This window comes from Lynx rufus, unplaced genomic scaffold, assembly GCF_022079265.1.
Source record: "Lynx rufus isolate CCGP_SWC_20201006 ecotype Redwood Valley unplaced genomic scaffold, mLynRuf1.p SCAF_5, whole genome shotgun sequence".
Taxonomy (NCBI): Eukaryota; Metazoa; Chordata; class Mammalia; order Carnivora; family Felidae; genus Lynx; species Lynx rufus.
Genome location: NW_025814867.1, coordinates 102,955,763 through 102,979,994, shown reverse-complemented (window position 1 = coordinate 102,979,994; position 24,232 = coordinate 102,955,763). Strand labels below are relative to the sequence as shown.

Here is a 24,232-nt window from a genome sequence, read left to right as displayed (position 1 = left end):
CAGATTCCTCTCATGCTGGTTCCATTTTCTTTCAACAAGACCCCTTTAAAAACCATTGCAAATAGCCCAGTTTAGCACGTTATTAGAATGCAAAGTAATGAAACAAGACACTTTGATCTTTGGGGCACTCCGTAATAAAAGCCTTTTTAAAAGTTCAAAGGTGGAAAAAACCTCACACATGTAAGGAAGGCTCGTACCTTGACCTTTGCTCATAGTACTTACAGACGTGCAATGAATAACTGGCAATTCAAAGAAAGAGGTAAGCACATTTTTCCTCCTCTGGGGGAAAAAAACAACCTCTTAAAATTACTTAGCTAACTCAAACTGCAGACCTTTGAAATGGAACAGATTGTCCTAGATATTCTCCGACAATTTTCGATTTTCAGTCTAGGGATCTTTCTTGCACATAATTGCATTGTCTTTCCCTTATATCATAACACAACAACATCCAGAGGATGCCTGATATGTTTTAGACACTCAAAGAAACTTTTGTTTCTAATGTAAAATTTGCTGACTACATATATATGTATATATATTGGGAGATAGATAGATAGATACATAGATATGGAGAACACAAGCAGGGGAGGAGCAGAAGGAGGGGAACAGAGGATTTGAAGAGGGCTCTGCGCTGACAGGCTGACATCAGCAAGCCCAATATGGGGCTCAAACTCACCAACCATGAGATCATGATCTGAGCCAAAGTTGGACACTCAACACACTGAGCCACCCAGGTTCCCTATATATATATATATATATATATATATATATATATATATATATATAGGGAATATATATATATATATTCTTTTTTTTTTACTATTACCATACCCCTCCTATATCAAATTGCCACAAGTCTATTATTGAGGTAAGCTCCAAGAATCTTGTAAAAAAATTTTTTTAGAGCAGGCATGGTTTTGTCTATAACCAAAGCCACACAACAGTTTTAAAATAGTTTTTGGTTTCATTTTATTGCTGAGTGTGAATTATCTTCATTGCACGATAAATGCAATATAACAATAAAGGAATAAAAAAATCCAACATGTAGAAGAAATGAGCCTGTGATGTGATGTCAGGGATCTTCCACCATCGGCTCAACGCTCCACCTTCTTTTTATTCGTAACCTGAAATTTCTTCAATGAGGCATAAAGACTTTCATTTCATGAATCCTGCTGGAAGAAATAATAGGGTGTGGTGGAAAATTACTGTGAGCTGAAGGGAGAAGAAACTACTTGCAAGGTTCCATGTTGAAACACTGATGCTATCCTGCTCTTCTGGCTCAGAGGCATATGTTTCTACCTTGGATGGGGACTGAACAGTGTCCAGAGTAGACGGCTTGCTCTTAGACCTTATCCTGGTGGTGTGGTAAATGATGGAGTATCCTCCTGGGTCTGGTGAGTGATAATGTATAATGCTGTTGGAAAACAACTAATCAACAAAAAATGCCAACAGGCTTTGATGTAAAATGTGCATATGGGGATTGAGAATCCACATCATTCAGGCTTCCAAATTCCATACCTTTTTCAACCAAATCATTCAGTTTTGGTGTGGCACAGGGAGGTTGGAGGTGAATTGTTCCTTTAGAGCCTGAGTCTTTTCCACAGTAGCCTCCTGACTTTGTATTAGTTTCTGTAACACATTTCTCTCAGTCTTTCTTTTGAGGGCAATCTCTTCCTCCTTCATTCTCCCACTTGTCCCTCTCCATTCCTAGAAGAAGCACTCTCCACCCTGTGACCAGTAGCCACTGAATTGGTAAATTTGGTTGTTGCCTTATTCAGAACATCATTTCCTGACAAAGCTAATCACTCCATCTTTTAAGGGACCCCCATAACTACGTAGCCTCTCACCACTGAACAGTGGTATTTAGAGTAGATATCACCACTCCATAGTGATGTCTCCTTTCCTCCTGTATCTAACTCTTCTAAATAAAATTCCCCATAAATACCAGAGGGGATGAATAACTAATATTCATAATTATTATTATCAACGTCCCACTAGCAGGACTTTTCCCTAGAAAGGGGCATGTCATCATATGCTAAGGAGTTCAGGCAACCAGGTTCATTAGACCTGACTGAATTTACTAATTTTCTTCCCATTATTTTATCAATTTAGGAGTTCAGAACTATTTTTCAAGAGAACTGGGTGCATGATAGAATACTATATAGTTGGTCATATATCTACCGTTTCTTTTGTGTTTCACCTTCTCCTGGTACAGAAACGTACCCCCAATCTCTATCATGGTCTCATCTTTGTAACTATATCTCAATAAGAACATGAAATATCTTTGTTTAATTATCTTGGGCTGAATCCTAATGATGCTTATTGTTTCTGGGTTTGTAGTCTCTTCTTTTTCTCATCTTCCTTTTTAGGACTACCCCTCCATTCTTGCCCCCACCTAAAGTTCTCTTCTTTCTAGCATTAAATTCTCATCTAGAGGGGCGCTGGGTGGCTCAGTTGGTTGGGTGTCCGACTTCGGCTCAGGTCATGATCTCACAGTTCACGAGTTCAAGTCCCGCGTTGGGCTCTATGCTGACAGCTCAGAGCCTGGAGCCTGCTTCGGATTCTGTGTCTTCCTCTGTCCTGCCGCTCCCCCACTTACACTCTGTCCCTCTCTCAAAAATAAATAAACATTAAAATTAAAATATAAATAAATAAATAAATAAATAAATAAATAAATAAATGCTCATCTAGAATAACCCAAAGAGTATCCATCCTGAGCAGAAAGTCTGATGGTGATTGTGGAGAATATAGCATTTCTCTAACATAAAGAGGACGGGGCATCAAAAGAGGCTGAGATTCAGGAACCATTACACCTCTATTAAAAGTTAAATGTAGGGGCGCCTGGGTGGCTCAGTCGGTTGAGCGGCCGACTCCGGCTCAGGTCATGATCTCGCAGTCCGTGAGTTCGAGCCCCGCGTCGGGCTCTGTGCTGACAGCTTGGAGCCTGGAACCTGTTTCGGATTCTGTGTCTCCCTCTCTCTGACCCTCCCCCATTCATGCTCTGTCTCTCTCTGTCTCAAAAATAAATAAACGTTAAAAAAAATTTTTTTTAAAGTTAAATGTCTATTCCTCATAAGAACCCTCTGTATGAGGATAATCAGAATTTCAAGAGCCTTGAAAACATGCACTAAGCTTGATTTTCTAGTTTCAAAGGATAATAGTCTCAGGTTTCCTTGAGAAAATGGATAACAAAGAAAAAAAGACCATAATAATACATTTAATGTCTACTATGTAACCTGGAATAAACCAAATAATCTAGTTTTGGGGCTCATGAGAAATTTGTGAATTCTGTCTGAATAGACTCCTAAAAATGAAACCAATGTTGCTGCAGTATAGAAGTCCTCCTGTCAAGCTCCCTTCTGCCAAGTCACTCTTGCCCATACATACCTGCCCTGATAGATCTTCCTTCCATGAGAAAAAAAAAAAAAAAATGAATCCATCAATTTGTTGGTCACTGTCAGTAGGAAGGAGAACTAACATTTTACATTGGCCTCAACACATGAGCCAGAGATGCAAATCATTTAACAATATTGGAATTTCCCAGGATGGAAACTGGCTCAGTGGAGATGGAGAGAGGGAATATAGAAGAGCGGTCCTTATCTTGCTCAGAACTTTCCTCCATCCAAGAGAGAAAGGCAGTCTCCCCAAGGAAAGACATCACCAGCTGATAAATCCTCATGGAGCCTCTTTTCCTCCCTCGGATATCTTCTACTGCCCTTCCAAACACTCCTATTCCTTAAGCAGAAACAAGGATTAGAAGAAGCAGAACTACACACATTTGAAGGGTTTTTCTCTTTGCTACTTGTTAGTGGCTGAATTGTGTCCCTCCCAAATTCATATGTTGAATCTTTAACAGCCCTCCCCCTCACACACACACACCCATACTTCAGAATGCAACTGAATTTGAAGATATGGTCTTTGAAGGGATAATTAAGTTCAAATGCGGCTGTTAGTGCTCTCATCTGAGCTGACTATTGTATTTATAAGAAGAGGAATTAGGACATACAGAGATATGGGGAATGTATGCATGCACAGAGGGATGTCCTTGTGAAGAGGCAGCAGAAGGGCAGCAGTAAACAACCCAAAAGAGAGGCCTCGGGAAACCAAAACTGCCAACACCCTCATCTTGGATTTCTAGTCTCCAGGACAGTGGGAAATTTTTTTGTTTAAGCCACCCAACCTGTGGTATTTGCTCTGGCGGCCCTAGCAAACTAACACAGCAACCCAAAAACAATCAATGGGATGCCATTTCTGCCATTCTTATCCAGCCTCTTTCGACTCTCTTGCCCCATCCAACCCAGAACACAAAATTCTCAGTTTACTCTCCCTAGTCCCCCTACATACCCATGGTATTTCATTTTTATTTTCCATATTCCTCTCCTTTATCTTAAGTCCCCTCCTTTTTCCCCAAGGAAGCAAGAATTTCAAGCAATACTTTAAATCTCTTAATGCTACACCAATGTTGTTTTTATATGTACCAGACTAAAACACATGCACTTAGATTTTGAGCCTGAGAAAGTCACACTGCTGAGAGCTCAACTGTAGGTTATAGCAGAAAAAGCATCATGAAAGCATCATGATCATGATAGAACAGGCTACTTCAAATCTATACTAGGTCATCAAATTTATCTTTTGCGATTACCAGAACCATGGGAAAAGACTGCTTCCCTGTGGAACTAATAATAATGGCCACAGACCTACCTGTAGAGAAAATACGGCCCCACTCACTTCTGCGGTGAGTCCCTAGAAATGCTTTCTTTGCTTTTAGTTTAGTGAAGCATGGAAGACTTTGCAAGTGACAGACTGAGTTTTGATAGTGAGCTGATTGGGCAGGGTCCCTTGATGATTCTGTGCTCTGTAAACTAGCTAGTGAATTGCAGATGTTCAATAAATGTCACATATTGTCAACTATCAATTATTCAGTGTATAATGAGGAAAATGCCTCGGCATGCATTACCTCAAAGCTTCATCAAGAGGTCTGTGATTCCAACACCGTATCATAAAACAGATTGACATCTTTAAACTGCTTGACTATATACATTTGTATTAATGGCATATCTTTCAATTACTCTGATTTGTCTATAGTGATAACCAATAGAAATTATTAAACATCAATAATACAGAGAATTTTTAGAGAAGGCCAGTACAGTATGCTATTGTGATAGTCTCAAATGTGACTGATTAATGCATCCTCTCCACTCAAGCCTCATCTTTAGCCATGCTCTTTCCTTTCCTGGAATTTTTCTTCTCCCGCAATTAAATTTGTCTTCATGGAAAACTGCAACTCATCTCACTGGAAACTTCCCCTGAAGTTGTCTTCTCCCACACAAGAAACAATGGTTGAGGGGCGCCTGAGTGGCTCAGTCGGTTAAGCGTCTGACTTCAGCTCAGGTCATGATCTCACAGTGCGTGATTTCGAGCCCCATGACAGCTGACAGCTCAGAGCCTGGAGCCTGCTTCAGACTCTGTATCCCTTTCTCTCTCTGTCCCTCCCCTGCTCACACACTGTCTCTCTTTCCCTCAAAAGTAAATAAATTTTAAAAAATTAAAAAAAAAATTAATAAAATGGTTGATATAGCTTTGTAACTCTAGTACTGGGAACAATGTTTATGCTTAAAATAGATTTTGAAAAGTGCCTAGAACGTATGAAGTACCCACTAAAATAGTTGTTGAATGAATGAATAATACCTGAAGGATAAGTCTATAAACCCCTCATGGTCTGTCTTTATATACCACTCCTTGGTGGATGTTTCAATTAGCAAATAAATGGGAAAGAGGGAGCAGAAGAGAAGCCTGGGTAATACAAATGGCCTAGATCTCAAGATGATAATAAGCCCCCATATAATTGGAAGACCCCTTCACCTCAAACCAGATAGGATCAGTTTTACTACATCTAGTAAAAGAGAAGTCTATTATATAAGTCTTCAAGCTACATTTCCAAGCCACATTAAACCTAAGGTGTCTCAAGTGGTAGCAAGTTTTTAAACCTGCAATGGTCACACTAAAAATGAATACAAAAACAGAATGTGTTTCTCCAACATTTTAGCTAATTTCTCCAAGTTAATCCAGCTCCTACTGTTAACATATGATAAGTACATTCTCCCACGACCTGGTGACAGAAGCCCTAAGGGCTCAATAGTCATGATGGTAAGAGGGAGGACAATGTACTTAAGTGGAGGGAACAGGATAAGGAGAGATGAGACCATATTCTGTGTGCTCTCAGCAAGGCTTTATTTTATTCACAAATTGAGATAATAATAAAACCAAAAGCTCTAGCTTTCAAGGCAAAACAATATTCTATGAAGTAGTTTAAAAGTAGTTTCTGCCTTATAGCAACTGAGTCATGTTGAGCTTCATTAAAGAGCTACTTTCTGCATGTAGCACAAGACTTTATGGAAAACCTTACTCCTTCTTGGAATGTAGTTGCTGTGCCATTCTCTGTCTAAATAGTCACTACCCCAGGGGTGATGGGATATTCCATCAGTCCTAGGAGGGAAAGTGCACTCGTAAATTGAGGTTCGACCTGATAATGATGGCATGTTACTCTCTATCTTAAGCTGTCAAGGACAACAAACCCATCTGTAGTGAAATCAGTAGAAAACTGACTCCTTTACCGCGTGTTATGGTCAAATTTTGTTCCCACATAGCAATTCTGCAAAAATCTCAAGTAACTGCATAAAAATAGGTGCTATATTGCAGCACCTGGGTGGCTCAGTTAAGCATCCCACTCTTGATTTTGACTCAGGTAATGATCTCACGGTCGTGAGACTCACACTGGGCATGGAGTCTGCTTCAGATTCTCTCTCTTCCTCTCTCTCTGTCCCTTCCTGCTTGCATGTGTGTGCACATGCGCCCTCTAAATAAATAAATAAATAAATAAATACTGTCACCAGCTTATTTTCAATAGGTCGAATGCAGTTGAAAGTTTAGTACAATGTTTATAAGGGCTAGTATCCTCTCCTCCAACATGTTGGCTGACTCTTCATCTTTTACTGATGCTGATGATGTCATTAAATCATGCCCGGCTGCACCATGCCCTTCATCACTTCTTATCAGAATTTTCTAAATGAGCATTGCATTTTCCAGACCTTTGCAGTTTATTGGGTCTGATTGCATTGCTGGGATGACAGAGCAGTAACTAAATTCAGCTTGCTTCTTGGTAGAATAAAATTTTCTTTCTTTTCTTTTTTCTTCTGTAAATTGTTTTTATAATATTAGATCTGATCTCTCATTTTTTTTAACATTTATATTTCATTGATATGAAAGAGACCATGGGAGCTTACCAAGGTCCATCATATCATATTAAAGTAATAATTTCTAAATACAAAGCATCAAAGTTGTAAACAGACTTCCTTGATGAGCTTCATTAATCCACGCCACTTGATCTTTGTATTTTTCAAAGATAGATATTCCAATTTTATTTCAAAGAGCATTTCTATGTCTTTATAATTAAATATTGCCAATTTTCATGCCTCCAACTTTTTTTCTCTTAGAGATCATAAGGAGAGATAAGCTCTGGGAAACACTGTTTAAAACCCAAGCCCTAATATAAAAACAAAGCTGCTACATTATACTTGGATTTTGTAGCCAGTAGGATAAGGCTGTACTGCTGATAGACCAGTACAGGAAAGTACTGATTCAACTTTATGTAGTTCAGTTTAATATGAATCAGCTGATTCCATGAGATTAATTGTGTTTATTGAGGGCTGTTACATGGTAAGCATGCTGCTAGGCATTGAAAGCATACAAATAGGAGTAAGATGCAGAACCAGCCTTCAGAAAGCTTGTAATACACTTGGGAACACTGAAATGTACATATGAAACCATACATAATACAGGGAGACAGGGCCTAAGTGCCAAAGGTACGCAGATGTGAGAAAGAGAAGCCAGATTCGATTTGGGGGATCAGAGAAGGAAGGCTTCATTCACCAGGAAGGACAACAATTTTTGGCCCATAAAGGATCTTGGATTATACATACACCACCCCTGCGGAATTGAGTTGCCGAGGCCACCTTTACCTGTGGAGCACAGCGGTCGCTCTTCTTCTGCTACAAAGTTTCACCTTGACACGCTCCTTGGACAAGTTATGAAATCTCTCTGACCCTCAGCTTACTCATCTATAAAATGATAATAATATCTTCGCCATTGAGTTGCCATGAGAATTAAATGAGACAACATATAGAAAATTCACAGAGAGGCACCTGGGTGCCTCAGTCGGTTAAGTGTCTGACTTTGGCTCAGGTCATGATCTCGTGGACTATGGCTTTGAGCCCCACGTCAGGCTCTGTGCTGACAGCTCAGAGCCTAGAGCTTTCTTCAGATTCTGTGTCTCCCTCTATCTCTGCCCCTCCCCTGCGTACACTCTGTCTCTCACTCTCTCAAAAAAATAAACATTAAAATTTTTTTTTAATTCACAGAATGACTATTATTATTTCATATTTGCATTCTATATCACAACCCAAATCACCAACTAATGAGCCATTCTGTGATAAGAGAATGAAAGAGTGAAAGAGATGGGAGACAGCCGTGCCTACAGCCCCACACCAGGCAAGCCTGACTTTAGGTTCAAAAGTTGAAGAATGATGAAGGGAAGAAAAGAGAGGAAGATGAATTTCTCCTTTGATTGTGTGTGCTTCTCATAACAAAAAGTATTTTCTTTTGATTTTCTTGAGATTTTTCTAGTCCATCCCATAATTACACATTTATACCTCTCCATCAAATAAAAGACAAGGAAGAATCACAGAAATGAGCAACTGCTGGACACATAGATGGATACATGGGATAGGCTGCCAAGATTTTACTGTGCCGATTCCCAAACATCTGTCTTTGCCAGGCTTCCATCAGTAATTAGAGGCATAACTGCACTAGGTAGATCCAGGTCTCTAAACACTCTTTACTATTCAAAGATAGACAAGAAAGTTATTTTCTACCACTGTTATGTCTCTATATCTGCTTGTTTCAGGTTGCATAATTTTGATGAGACTGGCTAACAGATGCGTGATTTGCTTTTAAGAATAAATTGTATATAAAAAAAGAATAAATTGCATAATGATGAGTTTATTTAATTAGCTATTAATCATGCCACAGAGAAGGGTAATTGCCTAAAAAAATAAAAAGTAAAGAAATGTCCTGGTTTTATTCGTTGTGTACTTTCGTTGGAAACAAACACATTTTATAATGCAGTTAAACATTCCTTTGTCTTTAAATGTTTTGTTTTGAGATAGAACCGTACACACTTGTAAGAAGATATTGTGTGCCCCTCACCCAGTTTTCCCCAGTGGTAACATCTTGCAAAATGACAGTGCAATATCATAGCCAAGATATTAATGTTGCTGTAATCTACTGATCTGTTCAGATTTCCCCAGTTTTAAGTGTGTTCATGGGTGTGTCTGTGTATGAGATATCTGTATTTAGTTCTGTGCAGTTTTAGCACATGTTTATGTTCACGTGTCTACCACAGTCAAAATACAAACCAGTTCTATCACTACAGAGGATTCTCATATTGCCCTTTTATAACCACACCCACCTCACTCTTCCATAGCTAGTCCCTTGCAACTACTAATGTGTTTATTTCTACCATTTCATCTTTTCAAGGTTACATACATGGAATCATGCAGTACTTGACCACTTGGGACTGGCCACTCATCATAATTCCCTTGAGATTCCTTTAGGCTGTTGTGTCTATCAATAACGTTTACAGTATCGCTATTGCTAAGTAGTTACTCATAAACGTACTTCAATATGTTTAATGTTCAGCTCTTGAAGGATACCTGGGTTGTTTCCAGTTCTTTCCTATTACAATAAAGCTGCTATGGAACATTCTTATACAGGTTTTTGTATGAGAATAAGTTTTCATTTCTCAGAGACAAATGTCCAATAGTACAATTGTTGGGTTGTATGGTAATTGCATGCTCAGATTTATAAGCAACTGCCGAATTGTTTTCCAAAGTGGCTGTACCCTTTTATGCTCCTACCAACAATGTATGAGTGATTCAGTTTTTCCAACCTTTTTTTTTTTTAACATCTTATTACATTAGTCTGTACAGATGATAAAATTAGTAAATAAATACGTGGCTCATATAAGAACAGCTTGTAAAAAGTCAGTCCAAAAAGTCCAAAGGGTAAAAAGGCAGGAGTCATATAAATAAGCCACATCTTAGGCAACGGCCTCTCTGACTTGTGTCAGCTCCACAGGGCTGCCAGGTATGCAGCAAATGCTTCACGCTCCTGGAAAGTAGACGGTGTGACCTACAGCTTTGCTGGGTCTCAATTAAAATAAATAAATCTTTTCTTTCCAAAACAGGATTATGGCATATAAGATGCTTCAAGTAGCCCTGTGTTCAACATTGCTTATAGGTAAGAATCTATTTCTTTTTTATTTATTATGCCTTTTTACAAAATCATGCTGATAGATAACCACTTTCGACTTTTTTTTAAAGAAATGAACAAAGATGTTTTATCCACAGATCAATTCTAGAGCATTGGGAAAACCAAACTATCATGTCATGCCATGGTTTTGAACATGTTAGTGTTAATTGTGTGTGATCATTCTGTTCCTAGTTATGTATTAACATATTAGCATGTCACTAATGCTAAGAAGTCCTTTTAAGTGCTGCTTCCAAAGAAATGCTCTTGTATCCTTGAACAAAGAAAAATTTTAAATGGCTTTTAGAAACTGTAATACTTACATGGTACCATTATGTGGAGACCTCAAGGTACTGTGAGAGTGTGAATTCATTAACCTTTAGAGCAAGCTGTAGCTCAGAGAAGTGGTGTTTTAAAGACAGATCAAGGAAGGCACTGAAGGTCAGATGATTTGCTGCCAAATTGACCCAATAATTCAGTGGCTGATATCTGAATGGAACTGAGAGGTCATTTGTTTTTCTTGTAACCAAAACTGAAAATACCTACAAAGGTATAAATTATTTTCGCAGTTAAATCTTTACAACTTACAAATACTTTTGGTGAAATGCTTAAATAAGAATAAATTTCTACTTTTATGATAAACTTAAGACCCACAAAAAAAAGTACATACTTTTCTTGAGGCGCACACACACATACACACACACATATACACACACAGATAAAAGGATATACTTAGAATCATACTTAGAATATGATTCTAGATATATGTGTACATATATGTATGTGTATATAAATAGCCTTTCATTCTTAAGCATATAAATAATTTTAATAAAGAGTTTTAATCATCAGAGTTATATTTATGTTTGGGACATGTTTAAATAACTGATTAAAACATTTTTAGCCAAGTTATTATTAGGCAATTATCATCAAGGCATGTATAATCATAGTGGTTACAGCCCACTTCTCCAGATGAAGAAAGTGAGGCTGGCTCAGTTTGAGTGTTTCGGGAGCACACTGCAAATCGAAGTCATGGGCTAGTTACAATCCATCAGTGTACTGCTTTGCTTTGACTGCTGATCCATGCAGTTGGCTTTAGAGTGGGTGACGGTGGATTAGAGCAAGGCTAAAAGCACTACTGCTAGTCAACATTCACCTATGAACAGGCAGGGTCAAAAATATCTGGCAAAAGGAAAATGGTCCTGCAAAATGACTTTTACAGACTTTCTCAGGAAACAAGTTGGAATTCACTTTAACTCCAGCTGAGATACGAATGTGTCTACCTAGAAAGACAACTGGTTTGACTGATTTCACTTCATAAATAAATAAATAAAATTATGTGGCTAAAGTTCGTGAAATAACAAGTTGAGAATTAGAAACCAAGGAGAGAGAAATGTTGACAGAGCTGGGTTCAACCCTTCAGATCTCAGGAAAGAAGACTTTACCACCTCTAGGCTGAGTACACATAAGTCTTTGGGACCAGATTCATTTCTTACACAAATGATTCGTTTACCTGACATTTTCTAAATCATTCAGCTCTCAAGTAGGAGATCGTAGCTTGAATCAACTTCAGTCACTTCTTCCCTCTCTCCTCCCATCTTTCATTTAAGAATGCAGCTTATTCATCTGCACTTCCTTGGAGCCCTCTACTCATAAGAAAACAACCATCTTAAAAAAGTGTGTGTTTATTATTTAAAAAAAAAAGTTTTCTCTGTTACAGATTAGTTGTCTAACAAATTGCTTTTGTCTAGAACTTAATTTGAAGTCAATAGGGAAAAGATGTCATTATCCATTTTCCAAATGGGAATGCTGAAGCTAAAAATGATGAAGAAGCTTCCCCAAGTAATTACATTCATGAGCACAGTCCTCAAATCATTTTATTGACTTTCTTAAAATAGTAATTTATGCACATTGGAACTGGTTCCCTGGCCAGAGAATTAGAAGTCCAAGTGTCATGATTTGATCAAAAAACAAAACAAAAACCCTCTCTTCAGCATTCAGGTCAAGAATTGCCTTCTCCTATAATAAAAGCAGCAAATATTAATATTACTACCTGAAGTCTTTATTCTGTGGGAGGGGCCTTCCATAGGTTACCTCAAGTCCACTCTCATAATCACTCTGAAAATAAGTGTTACGATTTTCCTTCTACAAAGGGAATTTAGGCTTAGAGAAGTTAAATGACTAAACTACACAGTTCATCAATGGTGATGCTGGATTCACACGCAAATCCTCCATTTAGGTCTTCTGAGAACAAAACCCTTCTTTCTGCTACACAAACTGTCTCCTCTGGCCCTGTTGCTAGATATGGGATATGCAGCTACAGGACAGGCAACAGAGCACACAGCGAGCCCACCTGCTAAAAGGAATAAATCCACTGTTGCGGCCAGTGGTTCTCCAAGAACAGGCCTGGAGTGAGGGAGCTGGATGACTTTATGGGAACAGATAGAGCCAACTAAGATATAACCGGAAGCTTTCTCCAGCTGTGGCTAGTTGTAGCGAGGGTAAAGAGAAGTCCTAACTCAGTATATTCCACCTCAAGAGGGCACTTGTTAAAATCCAACAGCCCCATTTCACACAAAGGAGAAATATGGAAAATACGCATATGTGGAAAGTGTTTCGCAGAGTAAATAAGCCAGTCCTTGAGGTTGACCCGTATGTGAAACAAGCTGGAGGTTCTTGCTGCCCGTACTGTCAACCTGTGATAAGCTCACATGAAGTGTAAGTATGTCTTCTGGTTTTAGACAGTAGAAGCAAACTGCCTTTAGCCTGTTTCTCTAGCAGACATCCAGGTCCTATTTTCACTCCATGGCTAGCAACCAACAGCAGTTTGTCTTGAAGGTTTTTGTTTGGTTGGTTGGTTGGGTTGGGTTGGGTTTTTCTGATAAGAGCTTTTAAGCTCACATTCTTCCCTTTGACCCAGTCAGCCCCTCCCCCCTCCACCCCTCCACCCCCCAGCCTCCAGTGGCTCCATTTTTGCCTTCCTTTGTGCCATCGTAGAAGGAACGAGGAACGGCCCTTCTCAGTCATCCAGCTGCCCTCCCTACCCTCCCATTCCTTGGGAGTCTATTTTCTGTATATAGTTTTAGTTTGTTTTATAAGAATTTGCTCTTAATTTTATCTACTCACTTTGGCTTAAGGTTGATCAAAGCTCTCAAGAAAGTGAGTAGTGAGAATAAACTGGGAAATAACTCAGTTAGAGAAAAATATCATTGCCTGTGACTGGATTCTTTGAGCACTCTGGTTGTTCCAGAAAAACCATCTATTTTCCTGTCCATGTGGCACCATTTGTCAGGGCCCTAGAGTTGGAAATCCCATCAATTCACACAGGCAATGACCCACAAGGGTTACTATTGAATCATATTAAATGCTGCCTTTTGTGCGTTACAAATTTCTCTGTCCACAAAATTAAAAGCAAATAAAAGATCTGCCAGGTCCAAAACATGAGCCCAGGAATTACATGGCCATGCATGTGAGCATGTATGTTTGTGTATGTTAATGTGTTCAGAGCAGGTTAGAACAGACTGAGCTTAAACTCAAGTAATACTAGTTTCTATTTACTTTGCAACAAAGTCAACACACTAGCAATTGTAACATCAGTAAAGCCGAAGCTCCCAAGTTAAAAGTTCATTTATGAAAGCATTTCCTTAACAGATTAGTAAAATGATGGAATTTAAGAGCTAGTCCTGAAGTTCAGTGTCTTTTTTTTTTTTCCTAACTAATTTCCATTGACTCTTTTGCCCTCTGTCTTTTTACTTCCCTTTTTGTCCTGTTCTTTTTTTCTATGACTTTTCACCTCTTGAACCTTTCATTTTTATAACCTCCCTTCTTTTGTTTCTATTTCCTTTCATTTCTTTTCTTGATTTCTCCCTTCTCCTTCTTTTTCTTCTTCATATTTTTCCTCTAAAACCCAAAATTTTTTCTCTCTCATTCTCTCTCTCATTAACTTTTATCTGAATTGTAGCAAAGTGACAGTCTATTACATGAAATACAACTCTTCTCTTTTCCACCATAAATTTTTGGGTCAGTGATCAAAATTTAGAGTGGGAATCAAAAAATAACTATTTCATAATTTCTAACAAAAATTATTAACACAGAGAATAAAATATTCAACTTTATTTTTTAAATATTCAATTTTTTTAATATTCAACTTTAAATATATGAACCTAAACATGAGTATTTAGAAAATTAGAAAATTAGAAAATTTCTCCTACGCTTAGATCTTTGAAAATTTTACCATATGGCCAAGATGTCTGTATATCCTTTTCTCCTGATCCTCTTTTGTACTTAATTCCAAGTGACTATTTATACTTTATTTTAATACTTAATTTATGTGCCTGGGCATTTCTTTCTTTCTTTTTTTTTTTGAAGACAAACATTTTAAGGGATGAGACTAGGACTCAATCCAATAAAAAATAGTAAATAATAAATGTAATTCTTTAATTGCTTATACTGAATGCTAAGTGCTTTGCTTTCAGCATCCGGTACCTGAGCATTTTTGAACTTGTGCCAGGACTGTAGTGCTTATTCTCCATCTCCAGCACCAGGCATCATGTAACACTTCAAATAGCAGTATCACCCAGCCCTTAAGGGAAATAGCTAGCTGTGGCCCATCCTGTGGATTGGTCAGACATTGTTGTGTCTTCTGCCCCCACTAAATTCCACCATGTTTATTCACAGACAAAGAATTCCTTCCCTCATTGTAACTGTTTATGAATATTCACAGAATTCACAGCCCTGGCTTTCCAGGGATGATAAGTTCCTGCTGGTTGGAGGGCCCTGGTCTATTCTGTTTTTGTTTTTGGTGGGGTTTTTTTATTTGTTTGCTTGTTTGTTTCTTTTCTTTTTAATGTTTATTTATTTTTGAGAAAGAGAGACACAGAGTGTGAGCAGGGGAGGGGCAGAGAGAGAGGGAGACACAGAATCTGAAACAGTCTCCAGGCTCTGAGCTGTCAGCACAGACAGAGCCTGACTCGGGGCTCAAACTCACAAACCATGAGATCACGACCTGAGCGGAAGTCGGACGCTCAACCGACTGAGCCACCCAGGTGCCCCTGTTTGTTTCTTTTTTTCTCTGTTTCTTAGTGAGGCTTAGAGACAACAGACGTGTTGGGTTCTCTGTACCACCTTCTGACACATAGAACTCCCCACTTCCCTTCTTTGCCTGCTTATTTGGTCAAGAGGAGAAATAAACCAAAGATGATCATGGAAGGCAATCAATTCCCTTTAATCCTGAGAGTGGCTAATTTGGAAGACATAACATAGTATAAGATGTAAAGGACCTGATGACTGGACCCCAGAATTTGGTAAATTTCATATCTAGTTGCAGGTTGCAGAACCAGAAGAGAAAGTATGATCTCTGAGGGCAGCTAACTCTCAAGAGAAAGAAGCAAGAGCTAGCTGAACATGCCAAGTTATGCCTTTTGGACAGTTAAATGGGGCACCACCCCTTCCGAGGGGCAGAGTCTATCTACAAGGGGGGAGAAGGGTGAGCTGAGGTTACTCTAAATGAGTTTCTTCTACAGGAAAGAAAATAGGACTCTGCCATCAGACTCTGTCCTTTGATTCTATATCTTATATTTCACATCAGGCTTTCTGGTCTTTTTTCGTGTATAGGTTCCTCTTCTTGCATAGGTACAAGGAATCATCTTCACAGTCAGGTGCACAGTATAAAGACTATTCAGTTATTTCTCCAATATCAAATTTAAAGACTCTTTTTCAACCTTCCCTGGGTGATAACAAAATAGGGAATCATTCCATTTCCAATTGTACAGTTTTCATTACCAACATACTGCTCCACAGCCCATGATGGGCACTCTTCTCTGTGCATAATGTGAATACATTTTTATTTGTATTCTTTTAATTATTGGCTAGGACTATTTTGACTTCTCCTTCACTTATTTCTATCTATCTCAGTGCTGAATTTCTCAACAGGTGAACTCCTTGATGGTAGTAGGAGCGGTACCCATTTAGTATATTCTATATGTTTTTGATGCCCTAACACCATGCAGAGAAAGTAATTTTCAGTTAATGACCTATTTGTTATGAATATATGCCAGTTAAAAATACTAGAGCTAGAAGAGACCTTAGCTTCATATGATCTAGCTTCATTATACTTTTTTTTTAAATTTTTATTTATTTATTTTTGAGAGAGAGAAAGTGAGAGTGCAAGTGTGCACACATACGAGCAGGAGAGGGGCAAAGAGAGAGACAGACAGAATCCTAAGCAGTCTCCACGCTGTCAGCGCAGAGCCCCACATGGGCTTCTAAAGCACAAACCATGAGATCATGACCTGAGCCGAAATCGAGAGCTGGACGGATGCCTAACCAACTGAGTCAAGGATCAGGTGCCCTTGATCCAGCCTCCTTTTAAAGAACAGGAAATGGAAAGGCAGGAGCAACCAGCTAATGACCCAACAAATCACTGGCAGGGCCAGGATAAGACTCTCAATCTCTGATCCTTCTTGGCTTGTGTGGCAGGAGCTGTGATCTCGAATATCTCCATACTCTGAAGTGGCTGCCTTACTTGAACTGTACATTATTTTCTGCAGACTATATTCAAGATATGTTTAGAGAGCAGAACTAAGCTTGACAGATCCTATTAAAACTACTATGATACAGGATGAAAGGAAGGAGGGTGTGTAGGGAGTTGGGAAGAAAAAAAAGGAAGATTTTTTTTTATAGCTTATGATTTTAAAGTTTAAAAAAGGCATTAACCTGGCTGATACTGCCTACATTAAAAAAAAAATTAAAAACCAACAAAGTAATAAAACTCAGGGTTCAGTTTTCAAACCCCAGCAGTATTATATAGGCTTACAAACACAAACTCTGATCTTGCTCTCACTAACTTTCAAGGTTGATCAGGCAGAATGAAAAAGGGAGGAGAAATTTCTCAAGCAGAGAGGATAATAGCATGCCCTTCTGTATAACTTGCATTTTATTTCCAGCCCTGCCAATGACTTACTATGTGACCTTGAGTGAGTCATTTCATCTCCGTGTGTCAATTTTCTCATTTGTAAAGTAGGCTAATAAATACTACTTTCTGTCTCTCTCCTGGGTGATGTTATTATCACTGCCAATTAATATTTATTGGATGCCTGTTGGGCACATAATGCTGAAATAGGTGCTTTGAATGTTCAGAGGCGAGGGTGGGGTTGAGGGGGAGATTGCATCAGTGAAATATTTTCCATGAGCAAAAAGATAGAAGATTTTCAAAAGACAGAATTATTAGAGCTTAAAATAGCTATGGTTTATATTTTAAACCATGCTTCTCTGCTAAGATTTATGTAATACATTTTTTTCCCCTTAGCAATTGTACAATACACCATGACAATTATAGTGCAGATATTGGTTTTACTTTTGGATGATTCCAAGTAACACTATCTTAAGTGGTTACTGTATTTTCTTTATCTAGCTGTAAATTATATCCTGAGCCTAATGTATGTACAAACATTTATTAGATATTGATATTGAATCTTCTTTGTCTAGATACTCTATTTTGAAAACCTCCCCCTCTCATTTTTTTTAACAGAATAACACATTAAATGTCTAATACTGTAACACCTTTTCTTCAAAGAGAATGAAGAGAAATCTGAGAAGTGGTCTATGAACACATCTCAGTTAAAACTAGAACTTCAATGCTGGGCAGTCCTCACTAGTGAGCCCAAATGAATGAGTTCCCTGCTCTGTTCCAGTCAGTTCTGTCTTCCCATCCATGGTGTCAGTCACCTGATTCAGGTCCCACTTATCTCTCCTCTGGGCCATTAGAAGAGGCCCCAACCTGTTCCTCTCACTCTCTCTTCCTTTTACCATCTGCCTTTCACACTGACAAAGGAGTTTCCAAAAGTATCTGTGAATGGATAAGCAAAATGTTGGCATATACATACAAAATATTATTCAGTCTTAAAAAGGAATGAGTAACTGGGGCACCTGGGTGACTCAGTCAGTTAAGTATCTGGCTCTCGATTTCGGCTCAGGTCATGATCTCGCAGTTCATGAATTTGAGCCCCACATTGGGCTCTGTGCTGACAGTGCAGAGCCTGCTTGGGATTCTTTCTCTCTCCCTCTCTCTCTGTCCCTCACCCACTCGTGCTCAGCCATGCTCTCTCGCTCTCTCTCAAAATAAATAAAACTTAAAATAAATAAAATAAAATAAAAAGGAATGAAATGCTGATCTATGTTACAACATGTAAACCTTGAAGATACTCAACTGAGATAAATCAGACACAGAGGGACAAATAGTGCATGATTCCTCTTACAATGAGGTACCTACAATTAGCAAATTCATGGAGACAGAAAGCTAATGATGGTTGCCAGGGGCTGGAGGAGAGAGTGATGAGAATTGTTAAAGGATACTGAGTTTCTATTTGAGGGGATAAAAAAGTTCTTGAGATAGTGGTGATGGTTTTAGAACATTGTGAATGTGGTTGATGCCACTGAATTGTACAAATAAAAATAGTTAAAATGGTAATTTTTCTGTTAGCATATTTTATCACAATCAAACAAAAATTTTTTAAGCAAACGTGGTCCTATCATTTTCTTGTTCAGAAATAATAATTAATTGTTTGAAGAATAAAGTCCAAACTCCTTGGTATGAGAGTAATTATCCCTCAGAATCAGGCCCCGGCTTATCTTTCCAATGTTCATTTTGACCACATCTACACCTCAACCCTACCCTGCAGTCACATTGGCAAAGTGATGGTCACCGAACCTGAGCCTTCCTTGTTCCTCTGTTCCTTGGCTCTCGAATCTTCTTCAGCCTGGAATACATGTGCTTTGTTTCCACTCCCTTCTTCCTAACTGTGGAAACATTCCATAACCTTTGAAGCCCAACTCAAAACCGATTTCTCTGTGATGCCTCCATGCCAATATCAGAATTAATCATTCCCCCTTCAATTGGTCTGGCCACAATATGTTTCCTTGTAATTATTTATGAGCTCTGAATATAATGTGAATTCCTTAGGGGCAGAGTTATTCTTTGTTTATCTTTCTCTGCAATGATGATCAGAGCAGAGACTAGGATGAGGCAAGTGGAGATCTCATGGCACAAAATCTGTGAGCTTGAGGGCAAGTTTCTTCTTCTGTTTTATGCCCTAGTGGCCTCACTTGTTTCATCTGGGTCTCAGCTCCGGTGATTAGCAGTTTATCTTGACATCAGTAGGCACTTATAAAACACCGTATTAGTTATCTACTATGACATAACTATTTCCCCCAAACTATAGCAGCTTAAAACAATAAACATTTATTATTGTACACTTTCTGAAGGTCAGGAATTTGGGAATGGATTAAGTCAGTGATTCTGACTCAGGATCTCTCATGAGGGTACAGTAAAGATGTCAGTGAGGGCTACTGTGATCTGAGGACTGTTGTGATCTGAAGGGTTGACTGGAGCAAAAATATCAGGTTCCCAGGTGCTCCGTTTGTATGGCTGTTGGTGGGAGGCTTCAATTCCTTGACACATGGGTCTCTCTTCAGGGCTGTTTGAGTGTCCTCACAACATGGCAGCTGTCTTCCATTAGAGCAAGTGATTCAAGAATGGGACAAGGCAGAAACTATAACATCTTTTATGTGCTAGCCATAGAAGTCACACACAGTCACTTCTGCACTACCCTGTGGTTACACAGGGCCACTCTACTAAATGAAAGAAGACCACAGAGGATATGAGTACCAAGGAGGCAGTGATCTTTGGGGGACATTTTGGAGGATGGCTTCCACAGGCTTGCTGGTTTGATTGTATTGAATTTGATTACCTACCAGCAGGCTAGTATTACTTCTATCGTCTGTTGCTAATATCTTCTAAAAATTTGACTTTTATCTTTTCTTTTTAAATTACTGAATAATATAAATTGCTAACTTTCTATTAATAAAGAATGTGTCTGAGTCATTTTTCTATTTTCCATCACTAGTAGTGTTTTGCACCCACAGACAGCCTGATCTATGCATAATATCCACATCATTTTCAATAGGTAGGCATTTAGAACGAGAGCTTAGTGGGTTAACAAATTAATCTAGAGGTAATAGAACTAATAACTAGAACCCTGCTTAGTGCTCAGGTCAAGCTTGGAAAAGCAGATCATACAGAATGTTTAAGTAATGATTGGTTCCTTTTTTTCTATAAATGCATAAGACTATTATTATTATTATCATTATCATTATTATTACTTTCCTTTGGCCCCAAGAATTCCTGTTTCTTAGTCATAATATTGTACAGTGGCTTTAAAGGGAGAATTCCATCTCCCCTTCCTACTAGCCATGAATATATTATTTAAGTTTTCTGTGATGTAGTTTCCTTGTCCGCAAGATGAAATGATTGATAGTGCTGCTTCTTAGGTTTGTTGTATTAAATAAGGTAATTCAGGTAAAGTACTTAGCACAATGCTTAATAAATGTCAACTATCATTATTTGTGTGTGTGTATATATAAATGACATTGATACATACACACACATTCACGCACAAATAACCTAGCCACCTCTAACCATTGTCTTCAGACATCCATTTTACAGATTCCCAGTGCCACACATTTTTGCTCACATCATTCCTCTAGCTTAAAACTTAAAGTCTTGCTCCTTCTCCCATCCTGCTAAATTTAATCTTTTCTTCAAGGAAGAGTTTCAGCAATTTCCCTGATCATGAAAATGTCTGCTTGTGCCCCAGAGCCCCAAAGCTTAATAACACCGCCTTCTCCTAAACTCCCTTAGTGCAATCAAATCCTATGTTTCCTTGTTTTATTTTGAATCTTGGACCCTTCCTTCCCCTCCCTTACAGAGGGGAGGTTTTGTATCTTACAGTCCACTGTAATCCTGGTCGGTAGAATCCTGTTAATGATGAAGCTATAGAGTACCTAATGTAACATTTGTAATAAATGACTCTTTATCACAAGCAATGAACAGATTGTATTGTTACCACAAATAGGCGGGCAGTGTGCTCTTCCTTTATACGGATTCAAATTAGAACTCTGAACACAATTGTGTTTTATTTGGGAATAAAAACACAATATAGAGTGTTAAAATTTCAAGACATAAAAGAGTCTGGATTTTAAAAACAGTCATCTTTTTTTTTTTCTCTTAATCCTGGAGTGGAAAGGAATCTAAAATACAAACCTCTTCAATTCAGTGATAGATCAATACTAACAATTGAAACCACAGTGCCAGATTTGGAAGCAGTCTACTTCAAACTGAAAGAAAAGGCTTGGAAGGGAAGAATAAAAGACCGTTGACCGCCTGGCTTGAGCCGGGTGGTTTACAGTCATGAGTATATCCAATCCTTACGGCAATCCTATATTATTGTGTTACTGTGTTATTATTCCATGTCTTTACATACAAGAAAACTACAGCTTAGAGGAATAAAGAAACTTGTCTAAAAAAGTGATAGAGCTGGAATTTGAATTCAGATCTGTGGGCTCCCATGCATGTAAAGAAGGTTCTAAAAGTCTTTTCCGTTCATCACATGGCACTGGCTTTCATGCTGTACTATATTCAGGACACAGGGTGATGATAGTGCAGTCATGGCAAAAGGCTGAGGAGCAGTCATCTCCCACAAAGCATAGCTTTTTCGGGATCTCCTTGTCAGGCACCCAGACTCCCAAAGGCCACAGCTATGTCTCTTTAAGAGGATAAACAGTGAGATGTAAACTATTGCCCTAAAAGATGCTGTGCTCTTGGACTCTAAATTACAGGAGCGTTGGGAGCACCATTTTTGTTGGAGGACCCCGCAAACCAGTTCCTACATCTCAAAAGACACATATATTTGCAGGATTACTGGGACCCAGATGGCAATCCAAATATGTGGGGAAACACGCTGGCTGATAAGGTATTTGCATTAGAAACAAATGGCTTCCCACCATCTATCTTGTTAAATAGGCATTGCATCAGCAGGCGTTAACACACCATCAGCCCTGATTTTTTCTATCTGCCCTGAGCTGTAACTGCTCCTTCCTTCCCATAAAATGGCTTTTGTCTAGTAAACTTCACCTCTTCCTTCAAGACTAAAATCAAATGTCCCCTTCTTTCTGAAGACTTTCCCTTCTTTCCTGGGTAACATTCTTTCTTTTCTCCCCATTGCATGCCATTCACATGTGAATGGCACACTGGAATTGTTTCTTTGTGCACCCAACCTCCCTTACCTAGGCTACAGAGGTGAGGTGCATGTCATGTCTCATCCATCAAGGTCATTTTTCTCAGAACCTTTCAAAATGATTGTTACTCAGTCAAATCTCAGTAGATTATTGCATATTTGAGTAGGTGGATAAATGGACCGCAGTCACATTTAGTTCCCTTTTAGTTGTTCAGCAGCTTATTTTCCAAACCTTTAATAATCATCCAAGCATTTAATGTCATTCCTTCATTTGCTTGCCTTCCATACACTTTTTACTCATTTGGAAGTCTCACTCCAAGAGAAATAAAGAAGAAACGTGCTTTAGCCTGTTTTATTCCATGTTTACTCTTTTGATGGAAAAAAAAAAACAAAAAAACAAAAAAACATTGAAACTCCAGGCCAAATGAAATTGTTGAATTGTCTGAGGATTTCAATTATTCATGATTTCTCTCTTAAAATTTAGCAATTTAGCAAACAAAAATGTATAACAAATTAATTAATCCCTTCATTTGTTTGTTCTTTTTCTCTTTACATGTGTATCAAGCTCTATTACCAGGCTAAAGGGTTGTATAAAGTCATAAAAAATTTGAATGTCCTTGTTTTTCTGGGGGCTTGGTCCTATCCTTACTCTGCACAGTTGAGTTTTAACTGGTCTACCAGGAATGGCTCATTTCTGGTTAGCATTTGCTGATGAAAACCACCGGCTTGAATAATGCATCTAGTTTTGTGCCTGTTTTTCTCCAACAGGCATCATTTAGAGGTATTAAAGCCAGACATTTGTTTATTTGGCAAATTAAATATTACATAAGCGAGTAGACTGTGTCTTCTTTATGGAATACTGAAATTTTCAAGTACACTCCTGCCTATAATTGTAGACTAGCACTGTGATCAACTGACAGATACTATAATGTAACAAGACTCTGCCACACTGGTTCATGCGGTAGACCCAGAAATACTGTAAAACATTTAAGCATTGAAGAATATAGGTCACTAAAAGTATGTTCACCAAACCTTTTTTTGTATTATTCTTCCACTCTATTTCTCTCAATCTTTTAGGATTATCTGTATGATTATCTGAATAATTGATGTAACATGTGTTCTCCATACTCAGAGATCATGACTTAAAGTTTCTTTTGTTACAGGCTCATGAAACATGGACTGCTTTGAAAACAATAGCACAATATTATCTGAATGTGAATACCTTCACTTTTGACATGTCCACTTCCCAGTAAATGTGCTTTGATGGTTAAACCAGGAGAGAAAAAAACGATGGGAGTCAACATGGCAATGCAACCAAACTGTGGGCTTTGGAGACATGGAGGCAAATCTCTGCCACTTAATATGTCTGTCTCATGGAACTGTTGAAAGGAGTAAATATAAAAATCCATCTAGAGACCTAGAATTAGAAGTTCTCAGTAAATTCTAGATCTTAAGATGAGAACTAAAATAAAGACAATAGTATTAACATTGATTAAAAAAGGGCTCTTCTGGAAAAGGAAACCAAAAGCAAAAAAGTAGTGCCATTAAAACTCACTGTTGATAGCTTACTTTCTTTTGTTTCCTTTTTGAGAGAGTTAATTCGCTTTTTAATTAAAGGAAGAGGAGGGGTGCCTGGGTGGCTCAGTTGGTTGAGCATCCAACTCTTGATTTTGGCTCAGGTCATGATCCCACGGTTTGTGTTGGGCTCTGCACTGAGAGCACAGAGTCTGCTTGGGATTCTCTCTGCCCACCTCCTGCTCCTGTGTATGTGCATGTGCTCTCTCTCTCTCTCTAAATAAATA

At 38.5% G+C, this 24,232-nt stretch overlaps 1 protein-coding gene across 1 annotated transcript; it reads left to right on the top strand.

Annotated features, from left to right (window-relative positions):
* The first annotated feature begins 231 nt into the window (after window positions 1–231).
* On the top strand, window positions 232–23,683 carry CUNH3orf85 (chromosome unknown C3orf85 homolog). The gene is made up of 3 exons (XM_047100444.1): window positions 232–259; window positions 22,033–22,166; window positions 23,594–23,683. The coding sequence occupies exons 1-3, from the start codon at window positions 232–234 to the stop codon at window positions 23,681–23,683; spliced, it is 252 nt and encodes an 83-aa protein (XP_046956400.1).
* Window positions 23,684–24,232: the final 549 nt, after the last annotated feature.

What these genes read in the sequence shown, in the direction of transcription:
- CUNH3orf85 (XM_047100444.1), top strand. Translation starts at nt 232, where the DNA reads ATGAATAACTGGCAATTCAAAGAAAGAG. An exon ending in CTGGCAATTCAAAGAAAGAG is followed by an intron (nt 260 to 22,032) that starts GTAAGCACATTT and finishes TCTAAATTACAG; the next exon opens with GAGCGTTGGGAGCACCATTT. An exon ending in GAAACACGCTGGCTGATAAG is followed by an intron (nt 22,167 to 23,593) that starts GTATTTGCATTA and finishes CTTTTGTTACAG; the next exon opens with GCTCATGAAACATGGACTGC.